General features: G+C 33.9%; 1 protein-coding gene across 4 annotated transcripts in view; it reads left to right on the top strand.

Moving 5' to 3' along the window:
- The window catches only part of CNTN6 (contactin 6), a 155,775-nt gene that overhangs the window by 99,858 nt on the left and 37,477 nt on the right, over positions 1-18,440 (top strand). For all 4 annotated transcript variants that reach the window (XM_068557769.1, XM_068557770.1, XM_068557768.1 and 1 more), the window contains one exon: positions 11,418-11,545. In XM_068557769.1, coding sequence (XP_068413870.1) covers positions 11,418-11,545 — 128 coding nt within the window. The remainder of the gene's footprint in view (positions 1-11,417; positions 11,546-18,440) is intronic.

Genomic DNA, 18,440 nt, shown 5'->3' with positions numbered 1-18,440 from the left:
AGAAAAACGTATTTTCTGACAAAACATAGCAAAATTGAATTTATTTGTGCTACCGATTGGTGATGCCACACCATGTAGGTTTTTATGTTTGTTTACTTTTCCTACTCCACTCACATCCCATTACACATATAAATTTAAACACTCTGTGCCTGATGTTACTCAATACAAGAGACCAAAGGAACACTGTTACTTCTTTGGAGCTAGGGAAGAGGCTAAGAAAATACAAAGGATATAATAACTGTATTTTCTGTAAATTAACTAAATAATTAGGAACCCCCCAACAGGGTCCATATTACCATAATAATTTTAAAAATTTTTATTAAGTACTTTATTAAAACTTTAGTTTCATGATTGGAACTATATAAAAGAATGACTAAAATTTACTCTATATCCTCTTAGCAAGGATAAGCAAGCCTTGCCCTTGCTAAGACTGATTTGAATGTATTTCTTTACCTCAACTCTTGTCCTACTTTATATGGCATCAGCAAACGAACTGAAAGTCACTTAGCTAAATAAGCATCATGTTTGTATTTTTAACTAGCTTTTACTTTTTTAAAAAATAAATTTATTTATTTTATTTATTTTACTTTTGGCTGCATTGGGTCTTCGTTGCTGTGCACGGGCTTTCTCTAGTTGTGGCGAGCAGGGGCTATACTTCTTTGCGGTGCGCGGGCTTCTCATCGCGGTAGCTTCTCTTGTTGCGGAGCACGGGCTCTAGGCACGCGGGCTTCAGTAGGTGTGGCACACAGGCTCAGTAGTTGTAGCTCAAGGGCTCTAGAGCGCAGGCTCAGTAGTTGTGGCGCATGGGCTTAGTTGCTCCGTGGCATGTGGGATCTTCCCGGACCAGGGCTACAAACCATGTCCCCTGCACTGGCAGGCAGATTCTTAACCACTGCACCAGCAGGGAAGCCCTAGCTTTTACTTTTAAACAAAGAAATTATTTGCCTGAGTGACTTTCTGTAAGTTGACTGAATTTATTGGTAATGGTAATAAATGTACATCTGCACCTAGAAAGAGAAGACTAAAGGTTTTGTGGTATACACAAACAGAAAATACGTATTTATTTAGTACCTATGAATTATAGGTATTGTTGAAAAATACAAAAAACATAAAGAAGAACAGCTACCATTTGGGGTTACTCATTATCCTCTAGTCTTATCTCAGCATTTTTAATACATTTAAAAAATTTGATTCTCAAAACAAACTGATATTATTACTACTGTTATCCGCATTTACATGGAAATTTTCATAGAAAGCAAGCAAGTGCTTCCAAAGGAACAGAGCCAACAAGAGAGAGCCAGAACACAAAGCAAAAGCAAGCTGACTTTAGAGTTCATGGTCTTAAACCCCCTATATCACTTGACCCCTATATCACTTAAGCAAAAAAACTTAGCTTTTACAGTCTATTTAGAGAGTGAAAACTTGTCTAAAAAGAAAATTATGACAAAGGAGCAAAGGCAATACAACAAAGCAAAGATAGTCTTTTCAACAAATGGTGCTGAAGCAACTGGACAGCCACATGCAAAAAAAAAAAGAAAAAAAAAAGAATTTAGACACAGACCTTACACCCTTCACACACACACACACACAAAATTAACTCAGAATGGATCACAGACCTAAATGTAGAACAAAAAACTGTAAAACTCCTAGAAGAGAACACAGGAGAAAATCTAGATGACCTTGGGTAAGGCCATGACTTTATAGATACAATATCAAAGACAGATCCATGAAGGAAAGACATAATAACCTGGACTTCCTTAAAATAAAAAAACAAAAAACAAGAAACTTCTGCTCTGTGAAAGACAATGTCAACAGAATGAGAAGTCAAGCCAGAGACTGGGAAAAAATATTTGCAAATACACATAATAAAAGATTGTTATCTAAAATATGCAAAGAACTCTTTAAACTCAAGAATAAGAAAACCAACAACTCCATTAAAAAATGGGCAAAAGACCTTAACATACACCTTACCAAATAAGATATACAGATGGCAAATACACATTTGAAAAGATGTTCCACAGCATATGTCATCAGAAAAATGTAAATTAAAATGAGATACCACTACACACCTATTAGAATGGCCAAAATCTGGAAGACTAACACCAAATGCTGGCAAGGATATGGAGCAATGAGAACTCTCATTCATTGCGGATGGGAATGCAAAAGGGTACAGCCACTTTGGAAGACAGTTTGGCAGTTTCTTACAAAACTAAACATACTCTTATCATACAATACAGATATTGTACTCTTTAATGTTCACCCAAAGGACTTGAAAACTTATGTCCACATAAAAACCTGCACACTATATAGTTTATAGCATCTTTATTCATAATTGCCCAAAATTGGAAGCAACCAAGAGATTCCTCAGTAGACAAATGGATAAATAAACTGGTATATCCAGGCAATGGAGTATTATTCGGTGCTAAAAAGAAATGAGCTAACAGGCCATGAAAAGACATGGAAGAATCTTAAATACATATTACTAACTAAAAGAAGCCAATCTGAAAGGTTACATACTGTGTGATTGCAACTATATGACATTCTGGAAAAGGCAAAACTCTGGAGACAGTAAAAAGATCAGGAGTTGCCAAGGGCTGGAGGAGATAAGAATGAACAGGTGGAACACAGAGAATTTTTAGTTCAGTGGAAATATTCTGTATGATATTATAATAATAGATACATGTTATTATATATGTTCCCAAACCCAAAGACTGCACAACACCAAGGGTGAACTCTAAGGTAAACTATGGTCTTTGACTATGACTCGTAAGTGTATGTTCATGAACTGTTAAGAAATGTACCACTCAGGTGGGGAATGTTGACAACAAGGGAGGCTATGCATATGTGCGGGTACATAGGAAATCTACCTTTCTCTCAGTTTTTCTGTGAACCTAAAACTGCTGTAAAAAAAAAAGTCTTAAAATAAAGGAAAATTCAAAATACAAGGCAACATAATGATTCAGATAATGATTCAGTAGAAATCAGGATCAGAAGACCTGCATCCTTGCTGTAGCTAAGTAAGTTATTAAACCTCCCTGCATAAGAGTTTATTTATTTTTTATTTTTTTAAAATAAAATATCTTAGTTCCCTGACCGGGGATCGAACCTATGGCCCCCTTCAGTGGAAGTGCGGAATCCTAACCACTGGATCACCAAGGAATTCCCCATATAAGTTTACTGATGTAGGACAAAACTGCTGATTTTTAATATTTGGGGAGACAGAGAGAGTACTGTGAACTGTAGTGTTTGAGAGGACAGGTGTGATAGAGAAAGCTACATATCTTACTCCAGTTTCCCTAGGACACAAAACTAAGAGTGAAGCAGGTAAATACAGGCAGCAATGCAGGATCATATCTTATTACACTGGCCACTGACTCACTTTAAGCCAAGGGACACACAACAGGTAGGCTGGCATCAGTTAGTCATATAGACTGTCTCCAGACAGAAACTACTTGGGAATAAAAAGACTTTGGAAGGAAAGAAAATGGGATTTATCTGCTGGCTGCCCCTTTGTCAGTGGGGTTGTATTATCTGGACCTTTGGCAGCCAATGGAACTAAGAGAAGCTGAGGAGACAGAGACACATAAGGTGTGTCTGAAACGGTGAAAATCAAAGTAGGCTTGGGAGGATGGATGGAATTCAGACAAGCGGATTGGAGTGCAAATCTTCTGCTAGATACTTGGGGAAGAGACTCTAGGCTTTCATCTGGCAAGTCTCTGAAGGATGTATTCTAACAAAGATTTGCAAATTATGAACATTTGTTTTCTCTTTGGGAGTTACACAACTCTTTACTGAAAAGAATATTTGTGCTCTTTCCTAACAGGCAGACAAAATAAAAGAGATAACATATTTAAGAATTCCTTCCATAAATTTTGTTGAATTTTCTGGTATGTGTTTCCCCTTGTTTAGAACTGATTAAAGATAAAAAGTGTATTGTTCTTTGCAGAAGACGATCTACACTATTTAGTAGAGAGACTAGATTTTATTTTCTGTGCCCATTCAGTCATCTCTGTCTTGAGATAGCACTTAATTTTTATTCTGTCTCTATCTTTTTATCTTTTTTGTTATTTCTTTTTTGGGTTATCTGTTGAGATTTTTACTACTCTGATGATTTTATAAGGAATAATAAAATACATCTTAATAATCCAGTGATTAAACCTTTAAATTTTCCCTGTACAGAGGTGTGAGATATTTTCTGTGTATAACTGCCTTTAGAGCTGTTTAAAATTATTGACATAAAAAGACAGAAAAGGAACCTTTGCTTTGATTTAAATGAGGAAGCGTACGTATTTACTTGTTTGTAGATCAGTTTTTGTAGCTTGTTAAAATAAGGAATTTTTAAAAGATAGCTTATTAAATGACAGTGAGATAAGCATAGATATTACACCTTAACTATGCTAATCAGGTGCTAAAATTATTAAAATGTAATGTCAATATTTGATCTAAAATGGATTCCAGGAATGTAAATTGATACAGCCACTATGGAGAACAGTATGGAGGTTCCTTAAAAAACTAAAAATGGAACTACCATACGACCCAGCAATCCCACTACTGGGCATATACCCTGAGAAAACCATAATTCAAAAAGAGTCATGTACCAAAATGTTCATTGCAGCTCTGTTTACAATAGCCAGGACATGGAAGCAACCTAAGTGTCCATCAACAGATGAATGGATAAACAAGATGTGGCACATATATACAATGGAATATTACTCAGCCATTAAAAGAAATGAAATTGAGTTATTTGTAGTGAGGTGGATGGACCTAGAGTCTGTCATACAGAGTGAAGTAAGTCAGAAACAGAAAAACAAATACCGTATGCTAACACATATATATGGAATCTAAGAAAAAAAAAAATGGTCATGAAGAACCTAGGGGCAAGACGGGAATAAAGACACAGACCTACTAGAGAATGGACTTGAGGATATGGGGAGGCGGAAGGGTAAGCTGGGACAAAGTGAGAGAGTGGCATGGACATATATACACTACCAAACGTAAAATAGATAGCTGGTGGGAAGCAGCCGCATAGCACAGGGAGATCAGCTCGGTGCTTTGTGACCACCTAGAGGGGTGGAATGGGGAGGGTGGGAGGGAGGGAGATGCAAGAGGGAAGAGATATGGGAACATATGTATATGTATAACTGATTCACTTTGTTATAAAGCAGAAGCTAACACACCATTGTAAGGCAATTATACTCTAATAAAGATGTTTAAAAAAATTAAAAATAATAAAATAAAATAAAATGGATTCCAGTGGGACATTTTACCTAAAACCTAAATTGTGCAGAGCCAAAATTTATACATACTTTCCTACTTATCTAATTCATTTTAATCCAATCTATTTTACATTTTCTAGATATCAGTAAAATTAAACTGTCAATTAAAATTTCATGGTCTACAGTATTATCTTTAGACAGAAGTGGAAGCAATACTCCAGTTAATAATCTAACTATAAAAATAGAAGTACTGCTCTAGTTTCAGCAATATGAAATTGTAATTGCCCAATGTCCTAATTTCTCTGAGTTTAAGAAATTTAGCTATTGCTAATCTTCTATGTCCTCAAATTTTGTGATAGACTATGGTCGACAACTAAACAAAAAAAATCAGAGCCTTCCTCATTTGCTATTCATATGGGGTCTACATAATATAGATCTGTTTTTTCTATATGTAGGTAAATCAAAATTTGGAAATACATTAGATTAGTTGTAGTGATAAACTAGATGTGAATGCTAATATCTATTGTATTTATGAAGCTTGTAATGAATTGGTATCATGTACAACTTAGGAAAGCAAGGGTAAAAACATTCGACATTAGTCTTTAGACTAATTCCTTAGAATGACACAAAATTTGACACACATGTTCCAGGTAAAAGACTCCTAGGAGTTCACTTGATGTCGTAGTCTATCTTCCTGATGTTTTATTCACAATAGCTCATCAAGTAGAAGGCAAAGGGTATGAAAGTAGAAGGCAACTAGTCAAAGCATCCATTACTTTTGTTTTCGCTTTATGCTACTAACGTTCCCTGACAGTGGGAAGATTGAAAAATTGGATGTTCAATCACACTACATAGTCTGCCTTCAACTTATCAGTTAACCTTGAAATGTTTACATATGTTGGTGGCTCAGGTTTCTACATTTTCTGTTTTCTAATGTGACTATAAAATCTCCCAATGCCACTTGACTATCAGACACAGCTTGTAGTTCTGAATTTCCACCTTTTTAATGCCCAAATGCAATTAGAAGAATAGCGCGATACATTACAAATGCTAACTACTAATTTTTCTATTGTTGAATGGTCATAATATATCTATACATGTAAATGTCTTTAAATTCTAATTATTATGTAACATTTTAAATGCAATGCCTTAATTTGTGATTTAATCATCTGAATAGAATACTAAGCTTTGGTAATTTGGGGGAAATTTTTCTATTTGATTGTATGAACAGGTGAAATATTCTAATTAAGTGGATATTTGAGAATAGACACCAGAGAGGAACAGTGTTATCACTGAACTGTGAAATGATTATAGAGGAAGAGTTAAAGAGCAAACATACATACACCGTAAGTCAAGTATTAGAACTTGGTGACACCGAGGACTGATAACCATATTGTAGTTAAAGCCACAAAACATACTGTTGAGTCCAGTCAGATGAAAGTGTTTTTTAAGACATCAGGCAGGAGTAAGAATCAAAGTGAGAATCGAAAATGCTGGTCCGAGTCATGGAGAAGAGCAAAGACCAAAAACTAGTATCAGCAAAGAAAAAGAATAAGATTAATAGCTAGCATTTAATTAATTCAATTCTTATGACAACCCTATTTCCATTTCTAAAATAAAAATGAGAGCAATGCGGATCGGAAAGATTGACTCCACAAGTACAGACACGAAGTGGCATGAATTCAACGAAGGGTCTTAGGCAGTGAAACGTAATGCTAGGAAAAATCTTCTGGCATTAGGCTCCTTTCAAAAAGCCTGGCATATACCTCTCAGGTCCCTTTGTTCAAACTGAATTGTGACAAAACACTTCCTTCTTTCCCTGTTGTTACTGCTCATGGAGTTACAGAAGTGCTTACATTCTTTGGCAGAATGAGGAAATGGTTCATTAAAAACCTACTTATTGATGGCTAACCAGGAGTAGGGCATAGACAGGGCTGAGCATTTTAAACAGTTTATATCATTTACTCCTCATGACTCAGTGACACAGGTAATATTAATATCCCCATGTTACAGATGAGAAAGCTGAAGACTCTTGCACAGTTGAGTAACTTGGACCCAGTAATACAAATATTAAATATTAGGGCTCAGATTCAGTCACAAGCAGTTGACCCCAAATTCCACGTTTGCTAATAACTCAACTACATTATTGCATAGGACGGTGTAACAGAAGAAGAAAAATAATCCTTAGTATTAGTATTGCCATCATTATTACCTCATGTTTATGGTTAAAACTCTCCTATAGTAGGGTAGATCAAACTCACCTTTAAGATTTCACAAACGCTTAGAACTCCGAGGAAATGTGCATATGTGCACACACACAAATGTTCCATCACATTTTGGGGAGTTATTGGATTCCCTGAAGGTCAGATTATAAACCTCCAATATTAAAGATCATTCTATGCAAATACAATTTTATATATATGTATATATATGCTCAAATTTGTGCTCTAAGTAACTATATTATTAGTAAATTATACTTTGTAAACTTGAAGTGAAAGAGTCCTTCTTAAAATAAGTGCTTCCTGGTGTAAAGAGAAAGGCATGGTTGGAATCTTGGTGCTACACTACTGAGTGTGTACCTTAAAGTACCCACTTCTTTCCATGCCTCAGTTTCCTGACTTGTAAAACGGAAATGATAACAATAGTAAGCCCAGAGGTTTACTTAGTAAGTCAATGAGTTGACATTTATTATACACTTAGTAGAGGACTTGTGCAGAGTCAGCTTACAATAATAGTTCACAACCTGCTTGTGTTTTGACCAATGAGTTTAGTCGTGAAAAAGAATATCCTCGATATTAACATTCTCTATTTCTTACATACCTATTGTAATATCTAACATAGTGCCTGGAACACAATAGGTATTTAATAAATATTTGTTGAATAAATTTAGAAGGAAAAAAAGTCTTAGCATTTTTCTATTTCCAATCAGGCATTAAAATTGCTAGTAAGTTTTTAGAAGCCTTACCATATTCCATGGTACCAGATATTTTCATATATGCTTTTATGATCTATTGTCTACTAGCAGTGTAATCTCAGCATTAAGTGCTAATTTAAATATATATCTGTATTATATGTAATCAATCACTTCACTGTCTTTTGCTTTCTTCTCTGTAACTTATATTCTGTTTGCTAATAATTTATGCAAAATTCCATTTTTATCACCAGAGTGTTTTCTCAGTTTTTCAGTTAGCCGAGCGTATCTATACTTGTGGCTGTGTTTTGTTTTTAAATACCAGAGAGTCTTGTATGAACAAAGACAATATTTTAATGTACTTTATTAATATATCCTTTCGAACCCTCCAGGTACTATTTTAAAATATCTTTTAGAATATTTCAAAAGAAGGATAGAAAAAGTCAGTCTTTATCTTTCTCTATGAATGTTACCAAAACTATCAATTAAAATGTTCCAGTAAATTTTTACATGTGCATCCTTCCCTATCATTGAAAATGTCAATTGCTCAGTTTTCTTAATACAGTTTGATGTTAATTGGGTGTTATTTCTTTTTTTTTTTTAATAATTTCTGCTAAGCCGTGTTTTGATATGTGAGAGAACTGGAAATTCTCACTTTTCTTTAATAGTTTTTGTTTAATTATTCTGCATAAATTTAGGGCTATGATTAGATAGTTTGAGACCATCTACATTGTTATAGATTAAGTTTTCTTACTATATTTTAACATCTCTTATTAATGAAAAAATAGTAAGTTGAAATATTCATACCATTTATTATGTTATAAAATCTCTATGGTTAAATGTCTGGCTTTCTATATCCTAGGGCACTAGGGAGAATTACTTTTTTAATCATCTAGTTTTAATAAATGATACATTGGTTTGGTTACTAGTTTGGTTATTTTCATAAAACATTTAAATCTAAGATTTTTTATTCTTTTGCACATTTTTACATATTGATCTATGAAAACAAAATGGATTCTTACTTAGACATAAAGATAATCTTTACAGACTAAAGTTTGATTTATAATGAACTGAGCAATGTTCTCAAACTTTATTGTACACACTAATTACTGAAAATCATGTTAAAATGCAAAGTTTGATTCAGTAGGTCTGGGATGAGACCACATTTTGAGGAGCAAACACCTAAGACCATCTTAAGGGCCTCTAATGATGACTCAGCAGATATTTCTTGAACATCACAGTCAACATGCAGAATTATTTACTACAAGTGACGCAAAGTGATGGTTCTGGAAAGAGCATGAGCACTAGAGATACTCAGTTATAATTTTCAATTCATTCTTTGATGCTTATTAGCTGCTTAATCTTGAGCAGATTTTAACTTTTCCTAGTCTTAGTCTGTCTTCTTATTATCTGAAGCTTGAGAAATGTCGATTGATTGACTAAGATTTCAAAAGAAACAATCAGTTTCAATGATGACGATTTCAGTTCAATTTAACAAACATTACTGAACATACACAATGAGCCTGAAAAGGGTGGTGGACTTAGGGTAATATTAAACCACAGTTTATATGAATTGTCCTTTTCTGAAAGCTAAGTGAAAAATTATGACATATAAACATTGGTATTACTAGCTGGGAAGTTTGTCTGATGGCCTTTAGCTATCAGCAGATACATATTTCTTTAACATTTAAAATGTTTTTTGGCCAAAATTTAATGTTTCTGTGTTGCTTGAAATTCTTAGTTATTCCTAAATTCTAGAGGTAAGTGATGCACCCAAATGTTTCTCACACCGACCTCTTCTAATTGAATCAGGTGAAGAATTGTTTTTGGCCAGAAGTTTGCTGCATACTGGAATAGCTTTGTTACTGTGTCAATAGCGGTATGATTCGATTGTTAGTATAAACTGGGATCAAGAAATCTAGACATTTCAGAAATTAAATAAGATGTCAAATGTTCACTGTTGGGGAATACTCCAAGAAAATGACTTAAAAGAAATCTGATTATGTGCCATGGAACATTCTAAACCCAGATGTGGCCCCTTCCACTCACTTGACAACAGAATATGGAACTTGTCACTGATAATACACCCAACATCATAAGCTGGTTTCATACAAATTGTAGTTGGCTGATGTTCTCTGTGTTTCAAATTGGGTAATTAATTATATTAGCTACATTTCCTGTAATACACATATTAGAAACAATGATATGTTTGCAATGAAAGAAATACTGTTTTGTTATTGTTAATGGATGTGACATGCATGCCAACTCTCTTTCCTTTCATTCCTTTAAAACCGTTGTCATTACAAATGAGTTTTCACTGCTTATTTTTCTGCAACTCTGACTACCCACTAGTGTTCTTAGAGCTGTTATTTTTAAAAGGTCGTTAATTAAATTTATAAGACATAAAATCGGGCACATGGTTTTTTTTTGTTTTGTTTTGTTTTTCATTTTTTGTCTCCTTACTAAAACATTTGATGATGATTTTGTCAAGAAACCAATCTTAGGGGTTCCCTTGATTACGACAGTGTTCTGATGTTTGCTTTTGACTATTTCTGAGTTTCAGAGAAAACTTCATCCGAATCATTTTTTGAAAGACTAGAACTTCTTAAATAGCTCTCTCTCCATTGCGTATTATATGAATACATGTATTTTAGGAATATTTAATTCAGTCTGATTCTTGAAGCCTTCATTCTTTTTACTTCTCTCTTCCTCTTTTTAATGGGACAGGCCACATAATAAGATGGCCTGAGCCCCCTGGCTATGGAACCCCATGGATGGTTCCTTCAACTCACTAGCACAGGCAAATATTGTCATGGTTGAAAACCCTGTTGTTTGGTAGCTGAAAGTCCTAAGTAAAAACTGGTCTATAAAGCCACAGAGTAAACAATGTGAAAATTGGGCTTGCGTTTCTCTAACGCCAAGTTCAGTTTTCACCAGAGTTGGTTTTTCAAAATGCATAGTAACTAGTTGCATTTGTTATTAATCAAGCAAATGGGCACTGTAGCACCAAGCACTCATTTGATTTTTAATGTGCATTGAAATCAGCAATGATAATTCAAGTTATAGCAAAATAATTATCAGTACTGTGTCAGAATAAAAGCAAATGTCATTTATTCTAATATGTGGATTCACAGATTGCTCACAATTAAAAGCAGGATAATAGGAAAGGAATACATTCATATTAACAAACGCACCCATGGTTTCAGTAACGCTTTAAAATGAAAATAGGTGGTTAAGACTTACCAGTTTTAAAGAGCCTTACTTATGTTAGTTATACATTTTCTTTTTAGAGTGTTCATCCTGAAGGATGGCAGCCTCAAGATACATAACGTTACCAGGTCGGATGCCGGATCATACACTTGCATAGCTACAAATCAGTTTGGTGTTGCCAAGAACACTGGCAGCCTAGTTGTAAAAGGTATTTTACTATCTTCATTGTGCTTGATGAACATTGGAGATATGTATGCATATCATGACCGCTATCACAGTTGTCAACCCTGTATCATATTGTATATGTGAAATGTTTGATTTCACATTTTATTTAAGAGTTGTGTTCCCATATTCATTAATAGCATGCTCACTTTGCCAGTGGAATAACATGGTAGATGTGAATACCTTGGCAGTTGAAAAGCTGTCCAGCGGGTAATTAGACAAAACTAAAACTTGAACTAAAAATTTTGGATTTCCACAGATGCCTCAGTGTGGGGAAGCCATGGACATTTTGTTGACGTCAGTGGATAATATTTTTTTTGTGAAGTTTCCTTCAGAAACTCATTCTGTGTAAAATTTTTACCTGGATGTAAGGCTGCCAAGTGCATAATCAGTTCATTTATTTCTATAACTCTAAGTACATAACTAGTGAAATGCAGACTCGCTTACATTCACCTTAATAAGCAGTTCTTTGCAAAGAAAAAAAAATTTAAACATTAGTGTCAATTTGAGTTATTATTAGATTCCCATCACAGTAAACACATATGCTCACACAACTTCAGATGGTAAAAGTGCATACCTTAGTCTTGAGACTTTTAAACTAGTATCAATCCAAATGCAACTACATATATCACCAAAGGACATAATTAGCATTAGATGCATCTATTCCCCATCTTTGCTACTTTATTTTATTGAACCTCAGCTCATAAAACTAGTCTGTTTAGGGGGAGCCAGGTCTCTTTTATCATTTTATTGCCTCCTGGATGACAAAAATGACTGTCTTGAAAGATGAGTTTGAGCAGCTACTTAAGCCCAAATGATTAAATTCAGCAATTGATGCTTTATCATCATTTCTATTAAAAATAATTAAATACAATAAAAAGTAGCTAGCTGCTATACTTCTACTATCCTTTAAAATGTCTCCAGGAAAATAAACTCATCTTTATCCCTGGAAGATATTTCTCCCAACTTTATCTCAAGCCTATTACATTATGCCAACAATTGTCTGAAACACTCAGGGGAAATATAAATGATAGAACTTGTATCAAAATTCAACCAGTGTAGCATATTTTGAAAAACTTCACTTCTTTAAGATTGTATTGTCATCAGGTTTTTAAGACAGGTATGGACTTAATGTTTCAAGGAATGTGCTGTAGCTATATTTAATAATAGGGAATTTCTCCAGCAAAGTTTTGGTAATACTCATGTACTAAAGAGCGTGAATGCTTTATGTTTGAAGAACTAACATGTTCATTAAGGAAAAAAAACAGAGGAGATTACCTTATGTCAAATTAAGAAACTACAGGTGGTATGCACTCATTTTTATTACAGCAGAAGATTAAAATATGGTAGAGGATAAAAAGGCATTGCAGTTAACTCTTACAGGTATGGAGAAATCCAGGAGGAGTTAAAATATGAAATTTTAAGGATGAAGACATCAGTAGTGGAAACGTAGTTTCTCAAAGAAAGTTTTGGTAGAATACTGGTGGTGGGTGAGTAGGACCAATAATTTTCCTGCTAAAATACAATGATGGGGATGCTTTCACCTCAGAGACTAAGAAAAAAAGTTAATAGATTGAGCTAAATGGATAGTTTCTTTTCCTCAAATGTTTCTTTAGCCTTTAGCTAAATGCTGTTTTAATGCTGTCAATTAGTAATTAATGGAAGAAAAGTAAAAGGAGAAGACTCACATAAATGTGAGAAACTCAGGAGCAGCTACTAACTTAGTTCTAATTACGGAATTTGGATATTGTAGAGGTGAAACATAGCCATGTTTCTTACTAAATAGGTTCCTAATTCTCAAGATAAAATCAAGTTGATATGTATTTTGGGATGTTCCACAAAACACACCATAATCCTCAGGGACTCCACTCTGTCTATGAGTAAGAAAATAACTAAGACTGCTCAATTAAAAAACTGATATATTTTTGCTTATTTCTAGTGTTTTTTTGCTGGAGCTATTGAAACAAAATTATCTCAATCTACATTCCTGGTCAACTTTATCTTTTCTACTCTTTCTTCTTCTGTGGCACATTTCATCTTCTTACAAAGGATATAATTCACTTATTTACATGTATTTTTTTCCCTTTATTTCCCTTCCTCTAGAAAAGAAGCATAAAGAAGGCAGGGACATCACAAATTCTAGTACAGTCCTGGGAACTGTATGTGTTCAATAAATATTTATTGATTGAGTGAAAGGATCTCACCTCATTCCCCTTAGTTCTCAGAGATAATTTCCATCCTGACTTCCTTGCTCTAAAATCTACAAGTTTTCAATTTTTCAGGGTGTACTCTTGTTAGAACACTTCACAATAAAGAACATCAAAGGCAAATAACAAACTTGTAAATGCTTTCACTTTCCCAATTTTACGGTTTGTAGTTACATTATTCTAATACATAGAGAACCCCACACTCTGAAAGGGGGGACAAATATGAAAATACATGAAAATCTGAAAGACTTCATGCAGAGAACTCACTGTTCTGGTATTTTCAGCATAATACCAGAGGATGATTTACATATGCAAAAAGGGCTTATGTCAATATGCATGAATATCAAGTTATTTTCACTCATTTATATCTAGTAATGGGAAGGAAATTGTGTTTGTTATTTTTAACCTTCATGAAATATCCATGTGCCATTTTAAAGGGATTTGGGGATTTCTTGCTTCTTTGCCATTGACAGTAACCATCATATGCAATATAAATAAACACATACATACATAATAACATATACATTAAAAAAACTACATAAACACAAAATGTGTACAGTATGGATAAAAGCATCTTTAGAAACTTTGCTTTATTACTGATCTGTAATGTATAATCTTTATTAAACTGGGATTTTTACACAAATACAGTTCTAAGATAAGTCTATCATTAGCACAGCTTCTTAACTAGACTGCTATCTCTAATTCCCTTTCATGTGGGAATGTTGAAGGTATCACTGCCAAAATTATTATTTTATAACCTACAAATTTGAAGCTTTAATATGAGAAGGAATCATAATACTATGCATTGATTCAAACATTTTCTTGACTGTTAAGAGTGTAGCCATTTGGCTGTTTGTTAAGACGATTTAATACTTCTCTGTGTATGTATGTATGTGTGTGTGTGCACCTGTGTGTGTTTGTATGTTTGCATTTTCTTGTCTATAATGTTCATCTGATTGTCATTATAGAGTCAAATATAATTTTATTTCTCAAATCGAAATCTTACAGTGACCTTTCTGGTAATAGGGTGGTAAGGAGCAAATGAGAAATTTCAGTAAAGCTGATAAAACAATCATCTTTCTTTGAATTTACTTATCTGCCTCAGTCATGCAAGAAATGTTGTTGTTAGATAACATGTAAAAAGATAATAGTTACAGGAGTAAGCTATTTTCCAGCTTAGTTTTTAGCTGATATGGCTTATCTGTGTCAAGAGGATTCTGAAGTTATCTGCACTGTATGTTGGAAATTTCTATTCCACTATGCAACAGGATAAAGCAATTTGCTATTCAACACAGGGAGTGCAATTAGCACCAGCCTTACCAGAGCCCTGGCAGATGCCCAGTGTAATTTGAGGACATGTTCCATAGGCACAGACAGAGAATGGAAAGGAAAGGGAGTTTAAATGTTTTCAGTCTGGGGGACTTAGTAAAATTACAATGTGTACATACACTAAGAGGTGTATGAAAGTCACATAAAAGGGGAAATTATTTGATCTGGCATTTGGAAAATTATTAAAAAGCAGAGTAACAGGAGGCTATAAAAATGATCTTGTTTGCAGGCAACATTTGTTTTTGTTTCCCCACTGGAGAAGTTTTGTATGTCCAATTATAGGCCTCATTGCTTCAGCATTATTTTCAACTGAAATGTCGGAACTTGGAAAAGCATATCTAATGTGCAAATTAAGTTTATTGCTGCTCATTTAGTTGTTTATTCTTTGTGATAGAAGTCTTTATTTTATCAGCATGGAGAGTGGCCTATCCATTTTCTCCAGCAGAATGAGAGTGTTCACTAATATTGTTCTACATTTACTAAGAGAAATATCTAGATAGGTAAATAATTGGAGGCTTTGTGGCTTTACACTGCAGTTTAAAAGATTTGAGGTGTTGAGCCCAGCTGCATCCAGAAGCCCAGCTTCACTGAGTAAACCAAAAATACAATTTCACAGAAATGACAAGACACAATGGAATACATCCATCTTTTTGTAGTGGTTGAAGTCTCCCAGTACTGCTAATATCTTTCCCCAAATATTTAATTCTACATTCCAATTTTCTACAAGAATGAATTAAAACATTTAATAGAAAGAAGACTTTGATTTAAAAATTATTAATGGAAGTATTCTTAAGGTGAAAAAATATATACTGAGTTTTTATACTGTCTAGAAATGAAGTTTTCTTCCCCCCTCCAGTATTGAAAATAACGCTGAGTTCTTGAGACCTGAATTCCATAATCTCTTCAAGTATAAAGGAGAAAACAAACAAAAAGCTTTCATGTAAGCAAACACAATAATATCAATATTATTTTAGTCTTCATAACAATTTAGTTCATAGTCTTTTAAAAATGTAGCACATATCACTCAGATGAAATTTCCAGGCATGTTAAGCAGCCTTTTTTCTTTTAAATATATATTATACAATATATAATGTAAAGGACATTATATATTAATTATAATTAATGAATTATAAGTCTGCACTTTTTTATTATGCAAGAAAATTTTCACTGAACCTATTATTGGTTAAAATTTTGCTTTGTTTTATTTATTCTTAATAGAAATAGGGGGTTGTATAGCTTGTGCTTTATACCAAATAAAGAGGCCAGACAGATGAGTACATACCACTTCTTAAAGAGATGAAAAGCAGAAACTTTGAAATTAGATTAACTAGTTCAATTACTAACTAGCATGAAATCCTAAAGAGTTTGTTTTTGCTGTTTGATGTTGTATTCTTTATTATTATCATTAACTACACTCTAATAAATATACATACTCTGCTCCAGGCACTGTTATAGCTGCTTTATGTATATCATCTCACTGAACCCTCCGAACAACACTTTGAAGCAGATGATCATTAGAGATTAAGGCATAGACGTCTGAAAGTACTTGCCAAGGTCCCTTGTTATTAAGTGGCAGAACTCTTTATTCCCTTCTAGTAAATTTATGTAATCATACTTACATGAGACACTTTTACATGACATTGTTTAAAGTTCAAAGAAAATAAAACTATAGTAACTTGCAGATATTAGTACTTCCCCCTAAATACTTCAGTTTTCCTTTGTTAAATAGAGTTCAATATTTGTTTATATCTTTATCATTTGAGGTAAACTTTACATATATAATGAAATACATGTCTTAAGTGTACATTTGCTGAATTTTGGCAAACGCGTACACCGGCGTAACCCCTAACTCTACCAAGATACATTACCATCATCCTATAGAACTTCCCTCATGCCTCTTCTTAATCAATCCCTACCCCCACCCCAGTCCTAGAAGCAAGTACTGTTACGATTTTTTTCTGCCATAGATTTCATACAAATGCAATCATACAGAATATACTCTTTGGCATCTGGCTTCTCTCACTCAGCTTAAATCACTAGCTATCAACCTTCTGTTTTTATTAGAAATGAACAAAACTAAACAAAACTTTACCAACAGTAGGTTTAACCTGTGTAGTAAAAAAAAAAAAAAAAAAAAAAAAAAAAAAAAAAAAATCTTGAATTATAAATATCTTTGTCTCCAGTTTCCTTCCCAAACTTGTACACACTTGTGCCCTGAGTACTGGGTTAGGAATTGGAAGTTCAGTAACTTTTTTCTTGATGCCAGTCTGAAGCTAAAGGAAGTGATTAGACTCCTGTGTTACTTGGGCATTCTATTTCTAAACCAGCACAGTGGTCACTCAAGCTCTAGTGACATTTCTTTAGGAAAAAAGTGTGTCATTACAACATTAAGAAAAAGATGCAAGCTCTGTTTTAGGTCTGTGGATCCTGAACACTCAAGGAAACGGTTATTAGCAAATTCTTTCAAGCCAAAAAAAGGAATGGGGTAGGAGTGGGGCAAGGGGGTGTAGAGGGGAAAAATAATCAAATGAATTGATTGACGCTGATTCTCCTCTTCTGGATTTTATTTTCTCATTTCATCTATCCTTATCCCAACATAAATGTTCAGAAGAAAACATTTTCTATTAGGTCCTGTAGCCAGGCAAAGTAAAATTTCCTCATTCCATCCCTTTTAAAACTACACAACACTTCAACCTGATATTTTACTACAACCCAGAATAAAGTTACAGTTGGAGGACTGAGCGAATGCTATCTATTTATAGGAAATATAAATATGATCCCATAAATAGTCATTGCCTATTATGTATTACTGCTTTGAAAGTGAGTAGTTGGCATATTTAATTCATTAAGCAGAATCTACAGTGCATGCTCTTTTTAAATAGACGTCAGGCTCTGTTTTGATTACTTGTTAATATAGAAGATCTGTGTTTACATTTTACATTATTACTTGCTAGGGAATTTTTCAGTGTTACCTTGCATGATACTTAGACTTGTTTTCTCATTTAGACAACTCAAATTTTAGACAATTACTTTCTCCAGACAATTCTTCATTTGTTTCTTTTACCCTGGGGTTCAGGGTAGTCTTTTAATATTTGTTCTAAATCATTTAAATATTGAAGTGGAAGATAAATGGGTAACGGTAACTGCAGAGAAACTGTAATATACTGACCATGGTTACTTTGTACATTGGATTTAAATCATACTCTGCCTATGGTGGAATATAATATAAATACCAAGTACTGCATGTAGATTTTAGTGGATATAAAACAACCTAGCCTACTGTAAGTATATGTACAAAGAGGGAAAATGTATTAAATAAAGATTAAAAACTCCTCCATTTCTTGC

This window comes from Eschrichtius robustus, chromosome 12, assembly GCF_028021215.1.
Source record: "Eschrichtius robustus isolate mEscRob2 chromosome 12, mEscRob2.pri, whole genome shotgun sequence".
Taxonomy (NCBI): domain Eukaryota; kingdom Metazoa; phylum Chordata; class Mammalia; order Artiodactyla; family Eschrichtiidae; genus Eschrichtius; species Eschrichtius robustus.
The sequence above is the reverse complement of the archived record's forward strand: the minus strand, read 5'-3'. Positions and strand labels throughout refer to the sequence as shown.